This window comes from Leuciscus leuciscus, assembly GCF_965113295.1.
Source record: "Leuciscus leuciscus genome assembly, chromosome: 25".
Classification (NCBI taxonomy): domain Eukaryota; kingdom Metazoa; phylum Chordata; class Actinopteri; order Cypriniformes; family Leuciscidae; genus Leuciscus; species Leuciscus leuciscus.
Window position 1 is genome coordinate 16,114,344 of NC_138724.1, and position 16,690 is coordinate 16,131,033.

General features: G+C 37.6%; 1 protein-coding gene across 4 annotated transcripts; it reads left to right on the forward strand.

Moving 5' to 3' along the window:
- Positions 1 to 1,106: 1,106 nt before the first annotated feature.
- znf800a (zinc finger protein 800a) lies at positions 1,107 to 16,238 on the forward strand (the record flags this gene model as incomplete). Of its 4 annotated transcripts, XM_082159295.1 has the most annotated exons (6): positions 1,109 to 1,341; positions 4,415 to 4,548; positions 10,906 to 11,001; positions 11,269 to 11,412; positions 11,704 to 13,447; positions 15,230 to 16,238. In XM_082159295.1, coding segments are annotated over exons 2-6 (2,109 nt in total). In that variant the 5' UTR covers positions 1,109 to 1,341; positions 4,415 to 4,424. The 4 variants fall into 4 exon arrangements, with proteins under 4 accessions (XP_082015418.1, XP_082015421.1, XP_082015419.1 ...); XM_082159292.1 differs by lacking the exon at positions 15,230 to 16,238 and having other exon boundaries at positions 1,107 to 1,341; positions 11,704 to 13,451; XM_082159293.1 differs by lacking the exons at positions 1,109 to 1,341; positions 15,230 to 16,238 and adding an exon at positions 1,371 to 1,911 and having other exon boundaries at positions 11,704 to 13,451.
- Between the last annotated feature and the right edge of the window lie 452 nt (positions 16,239 to 16,690).

Sequence of the window (16,690 nt, forward strand, 5' to 3'; positions counted from 1 at the left end):
AGTACTCTATTGTGCCTCTTTAATTACTTTTACCAAATGTTTAAGAGTGTTGATTGAATCTGCCACAGTTCCTCTATATTTTAGGCATGTCTCTACCCAGACTTCCTTGTTTCGCTTTTAAATGTACTTTTCCCTTAAAATCTTTTAAAAGCAATTTAATATATGTCCAATTTAATTAACAAAAGCCACAGCAAAGATTTACTGTCCACATTTTGTCATTACCAACACTGTAAAAATGTATTTTCATGATTTGTCATGGCAACATTTTTTCTTTAGTCAAATCAACTTAAATAACTAATGTGGTTCAGATAACATAATATTTTGAGTTTCTGTGGATTAAACCAATCTCCTTCGTTGTTTTAACTAAATGTTTTTACTTCAATGAACTTAAGGCAACCAGGTCACTTACTTTTGAAAGGGTTAGGGTTAGCCAACAATAATTTAATTGGGTTATGATGTAAATAATAACTGACAGGAAATCACATCTCTTGAGAGTTTGAAGAACAAACTTCATTAATTTAATTTTAATGATCCGGGTAGGTTTAGTTGTCATTACCAAGACTGCTTATTATTTACATATTTTAGAAATTTAATTCAGAAATGTATTTATTTGTTTATTTGTTTGACACAAATCAAATAAACAAGTTAATTAGCTGCTAAGGCACTTGTTGTGTTAGCAATTCCGTCATCCCCTCGACGTCATTGCCATAACACAACAATATCAAAAACTCACAACAGCAGTTATTAAAAGCTACTTAAGGGTTGATCAAGGCCTGTTTTTATTTCAGGACAAATACATGTGTAACAAACAAACTTTAAAGAAGTTTTTTTTTTTTTTTTTGATTTCAAGTAGCTAAAAGTTTTCCTAATTGTAGAATCACTCATAAATAAATTCAAATATAGATTAAAAATCATTAAAATATAATTTGGGAGGGGTATTTGAATTGAAACTTTTTTTTAAAAATCCCCATAAATTCGCAGTCTTAATCGCCAAATGCAAGACTCCTTCGGCTTAAATTTGGGTTTGGAATCGCTGCATTTGCAACGCTTTTATGTGGGTGTGTGAAATTAAAAACGGCTCGATTAATTTCCTCAGTTAGTGGCACGGGTTGTGGGGGGTCATATGTAAAGAACCAACCCGGCGACAACATCGGGTGCCACATTTTGTTGGTCTCGAACATCCATTGCACCTTTGCGCAACAGCCGCTTCTCCGCCGAGAGGTCCTCGCGTGCACAAAGGCAGCTTCCGAGAGGGCAGCGTCAGCGCGAGAGGCGAGAGAAACCACCTCCGGACCGCGTCCGACCATCCCAACTCGAAATCCAGCGTCGTTTTTCCAAAAGGTAAGAACTCTGCGAACACATCTCGGCTGATTTCAACCGCGGGAGTTGCCCACTCGGGCCCGGAATCGTGCAGCGGACCAGTGTCGTTTCCTATCCTGCGCGAGCGTGGTTGTTCTCAACAGAAAATGGCGTCACCGTTCGAGCTGGCTGTGCAACCGGGGAAAACGCACTTGTTCTGAGCGCTTAAATTAGAGCGAGAGTTGATTCGGACTCGCCACGACTGCCCGCAGAGATAGAGCAAGTCCACGGGCCTACTTGGGGAGTGAATTTGGCACTTCATAACAAAACACCGAAGAGGAGAGGACGCGCAAAGGCGGAAGGGTCACCAGACCTGTGCGCCAAAGCGGCTTCGGGAAGATGGCACAGCGCCGCAAAGCGCAGCACTTTATCATTCGGACGTGCCTTGTAATCGTGTAAATCCGCTCGAATGTTCTCGGTTTGTCACTGTTTGAGGACGCGATTGTATATTGTGTTGGGTTTGTGTTCGGAAAGCACTGCAAGTTAGTGGAAACGTCGTCTTTTGTATCAGCCTCTCGCGTCAGCCCGCCTTTACGCCGCACTCACTCCCTGGTAAGCATCAATCCTTCTTTAAAGCTCCATTCTGCACATGGACTCTCCTTCTCCATCAAGTTAATCTGGCCCATTGTGGTCCGCAATAGAGGAGATTTGGCCTGACAATGTAACCGTGTAAAGGAGATTTACAGAATAATGGAGCGATGCAAATTTCCTCACGAAAACGCTAAATAGCCTGAATATCCGACAAAACACGGCGTTATAACCTGCGCTTACATTTTTAAACAGTTTGGCTAAATGAAGTGTGAATGCGCCACGACGTGTCTAAATTGCGCATAGGGGAGAACGCAAACCCAGGCTATTCCAACAGGTTTTTGAACCACACGAACAGGCACGAATAACGCCAACACACAGTTTTCGATGTTATGTGAGGGATAGTCTCGGATACACTCTCTTTTTTGCTGGTCAGATGCCTCTTTTTAGCCACTGTGGACTTGGTGATGCTCGTGCAGCCAATGGCTTCGCGCGTTCCCGCACACATGCATCCACAATCTCCCATCATAAGTCAGCCAAACGTGTGAACTGATGCTAATATGCCTCTCCTCGTCATCCAGACGTTCCTGTGGGATATTTTTTGCTGAGATTTGGAGAGTGTCACTGCTAAATTTGGGTATCAACTTTTTACGTTGTTCACATTTGGCCCCTTGTGGCCCCAATGTGTTTTGATGCGTGCTAGTGTGAATGTGAGTTTGTTTCTAAAGATGGTATGGGCATTTTTGTAGTCTAAAAGTGCGAATTTATCATTTAACTATATGTTGATGCATCTATCTGTGAAATCGTGATACAAAATGATGTTTTTGTCTGCTCGCGAGCCTATACGTGGCCCCGTGGTTCTAAACTAGTATAAGATGTTTTGATTTTTAGAGTTGTATTATTTAAAGCACAATGTGATAGTGATTTTAATGACTCCATTGCGTTTAATCTCAATGCTTCAGGATGGACGGCCAAAGATCGTGTGTCTATTATTTTAAATTATTTTTTTTCCGGTCACGTGGCCAAATGTCTCTGATGCTTTTGGGTGGTGATGGTCATTTCAACACGTTCTCGGTTGTTATGCTTGCTCTCGCACGTGGATATCACGCTTTAGTTTTTATTGGTAATTCTTACAAGTTCCATTGTTATGAAGTTTGCAAAGTACTTACTCAGACACGAGCACACCTTGATACTAAGATGTGCACGCGTCTTATTGATTTGCTACCCACAATACGACTCGTACCGAACACATATGTGCCTTCCATCAGCCGAATTGCGCTATATTAAAGCATGATGTGTGGTATTATGAAGCATGATTATGTTCGTTTGTGCAGTTGGCCACGGACACGTGTTCTCTCGTGCAGCGCTCGCGACTTCCTGCCTCGCGAATGTTTGGGTCAGGTGTATGTCCTTCACAATCACAACACGACTTCTTATAGATTTCATTTGCGCTAGAAGAACAATTTGGAAACGAGTTACATAAAACAGCGGTACATACCGAAGCACATCAATAAACATTTACCATAGTACCATGGTTTACCATAGTTAGTGCCCAAATATCACAGTTACAGCTGCTACTTACAGTTAAGTCTATGAAGAGAGAGTTTACATGAAAAGTCAAGCACTTATCAAGCGACAATTACTATTTTAGTGAACTGCAATAAAGTTGATATAAATATGAAATGTATAGCCTAATGTTATATAGGCTATGTTAAGCTAAAATATGTTAAATAGAAAGTACAGTACGTTAATGTTGTTTGTCATTGCCTAAAATCATTAGCTACATTTTATGGGTTCCCCATGGCTCTTTTTATTACCTTTTTGACCAGTTTTACTGTAGTAACATAATGTAGTAAGTTACTATTTTGTATTTTGGCACAAATATTGAACATTGAACATTACACATTTTTGTGAGTGCAGCGGATGCTAAAATTGAGATTATTTGGTTATTTCCACATAGTTGTCGGTTTCTACTTTTAGGAATCTAAAAATGTATGTTTTGTAAAAGTTTCGGTAAATCTACATTTCATATCAGTTTAAATTGAGATTAATTTGACTAACATGTACAAGTTCTTGTCGACATAGTTTTGTAAAAGGGGCTTTAAGGCAATATATTAATATTTAAAAGCTCTGCGATCGAGAATGAAATCTCATTTCAGTTTGTCCTGTTGTCTCACATTATTCTTTCCATTACATCTGGGCAATTATGATGTTTGTTTGATGCACGGCAGACATTTCCATCATTCATATTGTTTTGTCATTTTTAGCACATAACCGTTATGCCTCATATTGACATTTATTTCCTTGGTAAATTATCACACGATCATCACAGCGACAGTAATGTCTGTTTGTCTTTGTAAATACCTGTATAATTTATATCAGGTTTTTGAATTTTAACTTGTGCTACTTTATGCTACTGCTGGAGAACTTGCCATTTTAAAAGGCATGTGGGAATAAAGTAATTTCTCCATCAAAAGCATTCAAAAGAAATAGCTCCACTGATTAACTTTTTAATTTGTCTTTTAAGTTCATAAAGGATGGAGGCTACTAACAGCGAAGATCAAGGAAGCCTGACTTGTGACAAATGCTGCCAGACTGAGACACTTCAGGACTTTAGTTGCCAAACAGAAACCCCTCAAGAGCCTTGTGGCAAAAATCCAGGTAGGAACTCACTCAGCACCTTAAAGTCAACATGTAATCAAAACTGCCCCTGTTTCCTTTTTAAATACACATTCCTGCTCTTATTGTGCACGATTTGTCAGTGCAAGTTGATCCAAAATGGAAAAAAAATTTCCTTTTTGGCTGACGTTAAAAATCGCTCTTATTTTTGGCTGCATTTTGGTATGCAACTCCCACTTTCCAATATCCAATCAATTCCAAATGGTTAAAATCAACCACCGCCTACATTTTTTTTCTTGTTGAATCCTGTTGCATTCAGAAATGCATCACATTACAGGAGTAGATTTAGCTAAGAAGGCTGGTTTCATGTAGACTTCATGTATTTTACATTAATTTCATTGATAATTCGAGGTTGTGTTATTCCCTCGTGGTGATATCTGTGCATAATCAAAGTTAGTTTGGATGGACCCACATGCATTGTGAAATCAAGATTTATGCCTTCTCTATGCATTAATTGCAAAGATCTATCAATGTAGTTCGATTTAAATGCAATGTCTTGTGGCGACTTGGTTGTTAATGTAGAACAATCACATTCCAATGTGTCTCTCACATATTTCCATAATTATCAATGCTGGAATAAGATTTCTAGCTCGGCGGTTGTTATGTGTGTTCTACAGTGGTGCTAATTTCAGTGACCTGGAGTTGTTGTCTTTAAAGTAATTTATGACCATAAATAAAGACATGGTGTTCTGAAGCATTATAGAGTCACGTATACTGGCTGATAGTGAGATACACAGTCCAATCTTTCCTGTTGAAAAGAATCAGGATGGGCTTTTAATGCAAAAATAATTGTTTTAGGAAGCAGCTCAAAAAATATTTAATACACAAGGCAAGGGAAGTTTATTTATATAGCACATTTCATACACTATGGCAATTCAAAGTGCTTTACACAGAAAGGAATTAAAATAATCACAAAATAAAAGCAAGGGAGATTAAAACAGTTGTAAAAGGGATTAAAAGATATATACGATAAAGTTATAAAATGAATTAAAAGAGTAGATGATACATAGATAAACTTCTCACTTGGCAAAACACAGGTGTATCATATTTATTCACAATTGCCCCTCTTAATATTCATGATTGATTGAGTTGTTGATTTGAGGTTTAAACACAAGTTATGAATAAATGGCTTTTTTCAATGTTGACAAATGTTGTCCATATGTTTAACATTTTCCTTTATTTAAAGAAATGCTAAGTAACTTTTGGCCCTCTAGCGGTTTAAAAAACTAGATGCATTTTGCGGAAGAACATTGTTTTGGTTGTGCTTCGGCTCTGCGTGACTGTGCGGATCAATATGGTGATCCTACTGCTCATAAAATATTCACTTCTAGGTTTAAGAGAGATAACCAGTTTAGATGTAAAGGATCTCAAGCTAACAAGCTGAAGACGTTACTGTCGCTACACCCATTAATAGACACGGTACTTCCTTAAATTCCAGCACAACAATCATGAAGTGACCCTTCACAATAGATAATGATTTACAATAAACTCTGTTAGAATGCTACAGATGGCAATTTACAGGGGCGAAGCCATCGTTTCAAAAGAGAGAGTGACTGAATGTCAAGTGTTATACCAGTTTTTTTGACAGGTTTTTGCTTAATTGGCTTAATATGCTATTTATGTTTAAAGTAATAAAATAGATAGAAAGAAAGATGTTCTGTACTTTATATTGCACATTGTATATTGTACTATATTGTTTACATATTTCAAATAGTTTTTTTGTGTAGGCTGACTTCAAGCTTTTAAAACTACTTCAAACTTTCTGGTTAGGCTTTTTCAAGGCAACTTGAACTTTATCTAATTGTAAAGTGTTACCGAATTATATGTGGTAAACATCATGTAGGCTACACATGTTACAAGCAGCATGATTCCAAGCAGATATATAGTGGATGTTAATGCATGAAAATCCAAATTCAGCATTAATAATCACCATCTTTATTCTAATTTGAAGGCCTTTGATAACATATCTGTGAAAATAAAAGACATTACCAATAAAAAAGACTGAAAATAAGCGCACGTTTGTGCGGGTAGTGAACATTTTAAATTTCACACAAAACTTTTTCAAATACCACATGACAACTTACAGTGCTTGACTTTTTCGTGAAAAAGTAGTGAAGAGTTTTTTGCCGTTTTGAACTCATTGCGACCTCTATGAAAATGATGGATACAGCGCCGGTGCGGTGCGAGCATGGGCGTGTCGTGATGCACGAGTGACGGATTACCATGGAAACGTGAAAGTCACATCTAGACTATCTTGACTCTTTGAATTTTAAATCTGGATGTACACACATTGGCCCGCAAAAACCTCAACTTGTCGTGAACACACTTGCCCTACGAAAAAGCATTGTTTATAAAGAATAAACACTTCTAATAGGCTTACCATAGTGAATCAGGGTAGGACAAAAACATGTTTTGGAAGAATTGACTCATTTAAATGCTTTCACTAACTTTTTAAGTTTCCACTTTGACAAAACTATATAATAGTAAAATTACCCTTGCTAATGCACTGTGGAATAAATGTGCAGCATATTTTAACACATTTAAATGAAAAAAGTATGTTAGCAAACTGTAGGCAGATGGTTTTAAATAGTCTAAGTAATGTAATATTCTCATGTGTTCTCATAGTTAATATAATGTGCGCCATAACTTTCAGACACCTGGTATCAGATGAGAAGGTGTAACTTACACATCATCAAAAGTCCCTGCAGATTTTACCAGGTGACTCTCAGTTGGTAGACATCCATGGGAAGAAAATAACAGAAAGTCGAAATCACTACTAACAATAAAGAGTTGCCTTAACCCTTAATCACTGTTAAAAAAGGACAACACTTAAGGTGTTTGGGGTCATTTTGACCCCAAACTTTTAAAGAGCAATTGCATAAGGAAATATAATTTTTTATATGGAAAACTATATATCTTTTTTTTTTTTTACTTCTAAACTATCCATTTATGCTGTGTTTTTGTGGAAATGTTGAAGTTTTTTACCTATTTACTGCACAAATACATAACTAGGCCATAAATTGGCTCATGAAAAATGATTTTTAAAAGAAAAAATCACTTAAATGATGATCATAATTAAATATAAATAGTTTCTGGACATTGCTCTATGTGTTAGGGATAGAACACTGCCATCTAAAGGTTAGTTGAAAAACTTTATTTCTTATAGGAAAGGAATTAAAGTGCAATGGCCAAAGATATCCCATAGAGGGCCATAGAGAATCATTCATTCAACAAGCTTGTTCCATGTTGCATATGTGACATGTGTGTGTTTGTGTGTGTTTGTGTGTGTGTGTGTATGAGATAGAAAGTTCGTTCCACTTTGGGTTTATGCTCTAGGACCAGACCTTGATTTAAATGTAATTTTTTTTTTGATTTATGCCAGTTTTGTTTATTTTATTTGCCAATTTCTAAAAAAATACTCTCTGTTGCAGTGACATATATGTGTGTGTTTGTGTGTGTTTGTGTGTGTTTGTGTGTGTGTGTGTATGAGATAGAAAGTTCGTTCCACTTTGGGTTTATGCTCTAGGACCAGACCTTGATTTAAATGTAAATTTTTTTAGATTTATGCCAGTTTTGTTTATTTTATTTGCCAATTTCTATAAAAATACTCTCTGTTGCAGTGACATACATGTGTGTGTTTGTGTGTGTGTGTGTGTGTGTGTGTATGAGATAGAAAGTTCGTTCCACTTTGGGTTTATGCTCTAGGACCAGACCTTGATTTAAATGTAATTTTTTTTTACATTTATGCCAGTTTTGTTTATTTTATTTGCCAATTTCTATAAAAATACTCTCTGTTGCAGTGACATACATGTGTGTGTTTGTGTGTGTTTGTGTGTGTGTGTGTATGAGATAGAAAGTTCGTTCCACTTTGGGTTTATGCTCTAGGACCAGACCTTGATTTAGATGTAAATTTTTTTAGATTTATGCCAGTTTTGTTTATTTTATTTGCCAATTTCTATAAAAATACTCTCTGTTGCAGTGACATACATGTGTGTGTTTGTGTGTGTTTGTGTGTGTTTGTGTGTGTTTGTGTGTGTGTGTGTATGAGATAGAAAGTTCGTTCCACTTTGGGTTTATGCTCTAGGACCAGACCTTGATTTAAATGTAATTTCTTTTAGATTTATGCCAGTTTTGTTTATTTTATTTGCCAATTTCTGTAAAAATGCTCTCTGTTGCAAACACATAACATTTGTGTGTTTGTTTATGTGTTTGTGTGTGTGTGTGTGTGTGTGTGTATGAGATAGAAAGTTCGCTCTACTTTTTATTTATGCTCTAGGACCAGACCTTGGTTTCTATGTAGAAATTTTCAGATTTATAATGGATTTACTTTTATTTTTTTGACAAATAAAATAAAAAAAAGTCATTTTTTTCATTTTCCCATTCATTTTCAATGTGGGGTCATTTTGACCCCAAACACCTTAAAAGGTAAATTTTTTTTTACACACCTTTAGAACAACCAAATCAAGCCCAGTTTTTTTGTGCATGTTTAGATAGATTATTTAGGAAAAGTTCCAGAGTTTCATGCCCCTGAGATGAAGTTAACACTTTTAAAAAATGAAGGAAAAATCCATTGGGGTCTGTGTGACCCCAAACACTGATTAAAGGTTAAGCAACAAGGATTCTTGCAGATCTCTTGGAGTCTTGTAGGTGTACAAAAGAATGATGGAAGTGTTGCAAACCAAAAGATGCTTATGTCCGTGGGGAAATAGATCTACTATTTTATTTGTCCTGGCCTCGGCTATGGCCTCACTCACTTCCCTCCAGTCTTTGTTGTCTCTGATAACTAAACACTGAGTAGCTTCATCTAGACAGGTTTTTAGACAGACTCTATGCAGGTTTATTTGAAAGCCTTAAAGGAAAGATGCCATACATAGATTCATTGATGTTATTTATTTAGGAATTATATACAGTTAGTATTGAAAAAAATAGAAACTAATCGAATAGAAGATTTTTGGTTTGGTTAAAATATTTCCTCAAGATTCTACTGCCTTTGCATAATAATCAGGGCTTGACATTAACCCCCGTCAACCCTCCAAATTTTATGTATAATATATATATTTTTCAAATGTAGTCTTTTAAAAAGGCATCTGAAATAATAAACGATTCATTTTCGATATATATGTCGTTACTGAAATATATGAAATGCTTCCAATACTCATTTTCCGCAGAATAGATAAACGATACCAGCTGTGCTTTCTCGCTCTCTCATCTCTCCGACAGCAAGTTACACACAAACCCGCCTCCCCTCACTCACTTACTCATTTCATTTGCTCTGGATGAAAATTGTTGCTATTACAGGGCTTGAAATACGGCGTGGGATTTTGCATATTGTGCATGATTTTTTTTATTTCACGCAGATTAAAGTGCGAGACAGACATTAAAGTTTGCCAGAGACAAAGTGCGTGAGCATAAAACCACCTTCAGTACTAATTTAGTACCACCATCAGTATTAAATTGAGTTCTTTTTTTGCTACTTATTGCAGTTAAACAGTCAAATACACACAAAATAATGTCCATTTGCGAGTATTCTTGTAAACACAGTCAATTATGTTTTAAGAGCATAAACAGTTGAGAAAGAAAACGTATGTGTAACAGTATATTGGATCCGTGCGTCAGGTCTTAAAGTGACAGCAGCCTAATATACCGGGTGCCAAATTATAAGAAAATATAAAAAATATTTATATAGCAGTTTTCCCCATGGTATCAATGTCAAAATTGTGGCCAATTAAAATGCTGAGTGGCTCGTAACTTTGGAAAACCACTAGCCACAGTGGCTGGTGAGCAAAAAAGTTGTCAAGCTCTGATAACAATTCTACTTTTTCTTGAACATTCACATTAATCATTATAAGAATACAATTATACAAGCAGTGAGTTCATTCCTATAATTATTATCTACGGTCTGTATGTATGTAGTCATATTATCTGCATCTCCATGTCATGCCCTAAAATTGGCATCATGTGTAGGTGAGCAAAGACACATGTGGGATTAGAATTACATGTGACTTTTATTCAAATTAAAATGCAAATGAAAGGCAGAAATGGATCCAGGTTTGAGTTGTGAAGTTCGAGGGTGTGAAGTTCAGGCTTTGCAGGACGGTCGGTAGTTCCACGGGCACATGAGCAGGCAGTCACCGCCTTTTTGTTTGAATTAGCAGTAGCGCATTTAACCAGCTATCATTGGGTGTCTTGCCACACCCTTACCTCTTAGTCCCTACAACAGATTTAATCCCTTTACTGTCCCCATACCTGAATGATGGAACTTCAACAGAAGACTTTTGTGAAAACATGTTTTACATTAAGTATAATCTAAAATGTTTCTTTCACTGTTTTCTGTTTTAGTACATTCGATTGAGCCTGGTGATCCACCCCTGCTTCAAAAGCAGCTCCAGACATCCAAGTCAGGAATTCTTCAAATCATTGAGTGTTTTCGCTCAGGTACTTCAATCCCAGAACTTTGATCATTCAGTAAATGCATGTCATGAAGACCTCTTTTATTCACCAGACACGACACATTTTGCCATCACCAAGACATTGTCTGTCCTTACTGAAAGTGAATTGCTATACAACGAAACAAAGTTGAAACCTATGTTGAGTGAGATTTTGAATGAATGAAATTTCACTCTAATAGTTTTCTTACATGAAAGTATGTTTCCTTATTGCCTAATGATAATTTCTTGCTTTCAACATGTGCTGTTATTGCAGGTACAGCTCAACTCAAACACATGCTGTTGAAGGAGGTTGACACCATATTTGAGTGCAAAATCTGTCGAAGTCTGTTCCGTGGTCTACCGAATCTGGTCACTCACAAGGAGCTCTACTGCTTTTCGCGACAACCTCAGTCAGATGGTTTGTACATCCATTTAAGTGCTCTGACTTTTTAAAAGTTTCAAGGCTTGTATGACTTTATTTTTTTTCTGCAGAACACAAAAGGAATATATTTTGAAGAATGCTTCAACTGTTCAAAGTCAATTGCACATTGAACACAATGCACTCTGATTGAGTTCTGCATGGGCAAGAACCATTCATGTGTTCTTCAAGAGATGTGAAAATGTACTTCAAATTGTTGCATTTGGACCCATGAATATAATAGTATTTATTAATTAGATTAATATTTTGTGATGTTACTACTTTCTGCAGAGCCTTCACAAGGTGGGCAGAGCCAAGCCATCAAAGAACTTCTTCAAGCCATCTATCCACAGAAAGAACAAGAAAAACATGTAATTGAGCTGGAAGCCATTGAGACCAACCCCAATGCAGTGTTTCAACACGTGGCAGTTGTGGAAATTCAGAACACGCCAGAAACCCCTACACCCGAGACTGGGATCCCAGTACCTGAGAAGAAAAATCGCCGCAAATCTATTTTGGCACCCAAAAAGGTCCAGCAGTCAGATTTTGAGGACGAGATGGAAACTGAACCTGAAGAACCACCTGCTAAAGAAGGTCAAAGCTGTGAAGAGCAAATAAAGATTGAGCCAGTAGAAGGAGAGGAAGAAGAAGAGGAGAGTGCCGCCTCTGAGATAAAGGAGATGAGGATCTCTTGCTGTCTCTGTGGAAAAGACTTTAGCTCCAGACGCAGTGTGCGACGCCACTGCCGAAAAATGCATTGGCAGAGGATGGAGGAGTTGCGCAAATTTACAGAGACGCGCACCGTTCCCACCAGCCTGCTGTCTATGGTGAAGGACAAGCATCCTGCTGAACCACCACCTTCTCCAGGGAAGAGCTGCCCAGTGTGCAAAAAGTCCTTTGCCACCAAGGCCAATGTTCGTCGCCACTTCGACGAGGTCCACCGTGGCTTAAAGCGGGATTTGATCACACCGGAAATTGCCACAAGACCAGGCCAGCCTCTTTTACTTGAAACTGAACCTCCTTCTCCAACGAAAGCTCCAAGCTCTCCAATCAAGCAAGAAAAGGCACAGTACAACCTGACAAATTGTCGCTGCAAGCTGTGCAAACGCAAGTACAGCTCCCAACTAATGCTTAGGCGGCACATGCGAATCGTTCATAAGATGCCAATTCTAGAAAACAGCTCTCAGAAGGCCAAATTGAAGCACGGGAGAAAAGATAAGGTTTATTCAAAGAAAGTGTCTCTTTCAAAAGCTTCAGAGGAAGAGGGAAACCACAGTGTGAGTTTTGACTTTAAGAGGATCTACTGCTGGTTGTGTAAACGTCAGTTCAGTACTAGTCAGAACCTGGGCAAGCATATTTCCGAGCTGCACACCGATGGAAACGATAGTATCTACATAAAGTTTTACCGCTGCCCCATCTGCAGATACGAGTCACGGCGGAAGCGTGATGTCATCCGCCATATCACAGTGGTGCACAAGAAGTCGTCACGCTATCTGGCTAAGGTCATGCCTGCCTTGGAGAACCAGGCTGTGAAGAAACCAGCTGATGCAATCTTGAACAACTCAAACAAGAAACCAAATTCGAAAGAAGAGGGTAACGGGAAGCATAAAACGCAAGACCCACCAGCTTCCCCTAACAGTCGTCAACAAGATCCTCTCATATCTCCCAAAACAAAGAAACAAGAATCCCCAACATCCCCCAACACTCGAAAGCATTCTGCGCTCACGTCGCTTAACACAGGCAAACTCGAGTCTCCGCTCACACCAAATAGACAAGACAAGAACCTTCAAGCAACCAAGAACCCGCATGTCACTCGCAGTCATAATGTTACCAAGGGGACACCCATCACCAGAAGCCAGGAGACCTGCACTGAGGTTAGGGTAACAAAAAACTTTTCCCTCCACGCATGCGATATGTGTGGCCGGGCTTTTGCCAAAAAGGTCTACCTTGAGACTCACAGGCGGAGACACAGGACTGCCATCGCAAGTGGGGACAAATTACAAGGAAGAAGCACTCGATCAAAGGCCCTCATTTGGTAGGTTGCTTCTTTGTTATGCCATTTATTCAACAAGCACAGTAAGATGCTTGCCTTAAAGCCCTAACCCTAAGCATTAGACTTCAGGCTGCGACTCGTTATGCAGCTCGAGACAAGAATGGTATCTCAAATTGAGCGGTGTTTCAAGGTGTGATGTTTCCTTTCTAAGCAATTAGACTTGAAAATTCTCCAGACATTAAAAAAGGGGAGGGGGGACTTCAATGTAAGTCTTCCCATAGACTTACATTGAAAAAGGAACATGAGCCATATATAGGGACCAGAATGTCATAGAGAATTGGGGTTTGAGTCTTTTGTCTTGGACCAGTAAGTTACCACCTAGCAAATACTGAGTAATTACCCAGAACACCCTAGCACGGGGTGTCCAGTCCTGCTCCTGGAGGGCTAATATTGAGCTCCAGCCAGCCCCAAAACACTTGCTTGGAACTGGAAGTTTCTAGAAATCCCAAAGTCCTTGATTGGCTGGTTCAGGTGTGTATCTATGATTAGGGCTAAACTTTGCAGGATAGTGACCCTACAAGACAGAAATGGACACCTCTGCAATAGCGGCTAGTTTGTAAAAATGTAGTTCAATATGCTGTTGATAAGTTACAGAGTACTATAGCTTGTAAATAACACTGTAAAAAACTTAATAAATATTTTATACAGCCATCTTTGGTACTCCTAAGAAAGCACTACTTAGTGTACAAAAAAATTGTGATCTTAGACTGTTGAATAAGATGAAAGACTTTCCTAGACTGTCTTTGAAGATACAATCCCTTATAATTAGATGCAAGGTTTCAAACTGATGTGAGCTTCCATGCCTTAATATGCTTGCAGCATTCCTCCAGCCCATAATGGATGAGATGCTGAACAGAGTCAAACATTCCGCCATTTCACAAGATTTAGTGTTTTCAAGACTGCACTGGACACCAGTACTTGTCTTTATCAGAGGTTCCTCAAACAGGGTTCCTCAAATCTGTCCTGCAGAGTTTAACTCAAACCCTGATCAAACTTACCTACCATTACATTTCTAGTATTTCTGAAGACCTTGATTAGCTTGCCCCAATCTTTGATAATGGTTGGAGCTGTACTCTGCTGTACAGGTACCCCCCTACAGGGCTGCATTTGAGAAACTCTTGAGGAAAGTTTCATTTCTTAAACTTTTAAGTGGTTTCAATGGATCCAAATTGGGCACATTTGCTTTAATTTGGTTACCCAAGCCACTGTTGCCTCTGTGCTTATTTTTTCCCTCATCACATGCTCAGACAAATAATCTAAGGTCACTGTAATAGGAATTGCTCACTAATTTGAATGCATGGTTGCAGACAGTATCAGAGAGGGATTCCCCATTGTCTGCTCTCTGTAATAGATATGTAGATGTGTTGAACTTTTACACGTTTTGACCTGACCTTTTAAACTTCTGGGCGCCTCCAGTGGTTTTGCCGACAGAATAGTGATGCTCGTGGAGTTTTTGTAAATGTCCATTCCCTTAAAGTGATAGTTCACCTACAAATGGAAATTAATATAATTTGCTCAAACTCTTGTTGTTCCAAACCGATAATTTGTTGAAATAAGAATGTAGAAGGAAGGAAAGTCGTACAGGTGTGGGGCGACATGACACAACCTTCATTGTTACATGAACTATCCCTTTAACATCTTCACACACTTTTCTCTTTTAAATCATTACTATTATTCACTTTTGATAGTGATGTTGTTATATATTTAATGAGGAATGACATGTTTGATTCTCTCTCACTTTTCCTTTCTTTTCTGTCCATTTAGACCTTTTTTCAGAATACATAGCACATTTGCACTGGATTTCATGGATGGGTTTATCTCCATGCGAAAGAAGAGGAAGGAATATGGACAAACTTATGGGTAGAAAACAAAGGATAACCTTTGTATAATGGGATTGAATGAGTCAAGAAAGAAGTGCGCCCAAAATGTTGTTCCAGATTTTTACCCTAGAGGACGCTGTAGTAAAAGAAATGGTATCCGATCTTCATTTGATTTTGAATGAGTTTTGATTTATTGGTGTTGGCAAAATGTTTAACGTAAACAACTCTCAAAATGAATTTTGATTAATTTGTTAACGGATTATACCACTATTTTTCTGTATTCTCAACAACAGTTTAAAAACACACAAAGAATGTTTATAAATGGACTATGGACTGAGTGTAAAATACATAGGAGGTTGATCTGTATATGAACAGCATGTGTAACTAATGTTAAATATTCATAAGTAGATAAGTTCATGTAACTCTGCTTCATATTTCCCTGCCATGTGTTCACCTCTCTAATCAACTATGGATTGAAATGCTGCTAATTTGTTAGAAATGTACTTATATTTCTTCTACCCTTTAAAGTCGAAGCCTATATATTAAGCTGCTCAGGATGCATCTTAAATAAGAGCCCACATTTTTTAACAGCTTAAGCTATGTTTGTCTTTGTCTAAGGTTGCAACTTTGACTAAAATGAAATAGAATAATACTGGTAGCCTACTAAGTAGTTTGGTAGCCTACTAATACCTAAAGCTAATGAGAAAATAATTTTCAGTTTTCGTAGATGGCTCTCATCATTGCTTTCAAGTATTATGAAGCTTTTGAGCAAGTACAATTCCTTTTAGTTGGGGTGCATGCAGAATGCTTTGAAACATTTGTTTTTGTGTATAATAGGGCTTTTTTCCAAATGCCATAGATCTATTCTGATGCACACTCCTTTTTATTTGCAAAATCCTGGTATACCCTTGCTTGCAGTAGGATTTTTTGTTCAAATAAAGATAATAAACACATTATTTGTCAACTTTTTTATGTACTACCCTTCCAATAAAAAAGCATTTTGATTGTTGTATTTATCCATCAGGATAGATAAACATATTCAGTAGACTATATACAGTACTGGGCAAAAGTTTGGAAACATTACTATTTTTTTATGGGTTTTTTTTAATGCTCATCAAGCCTACATTTATTTGTAAATACAGAAGAAAAAAAAACAGTATTGTGAAATATTACAATTTAAAATAATGGTTTTCTATTTGAACATAATTTAAAATATAATTTATTTATGTGATGCAAAACAGAATTTTCATCAGCCATTACTCCAGTCTTCAGTGTCACATGATCCTTCAGAAATCATTCTAATTTGCTGATTTATTATCAATGTTGGAAACAGTTGTGCTGCCTAATATTTTTGACCGGTACTCTATCTATCTATCTATCTATCTATCTATCTATCTATCTATCT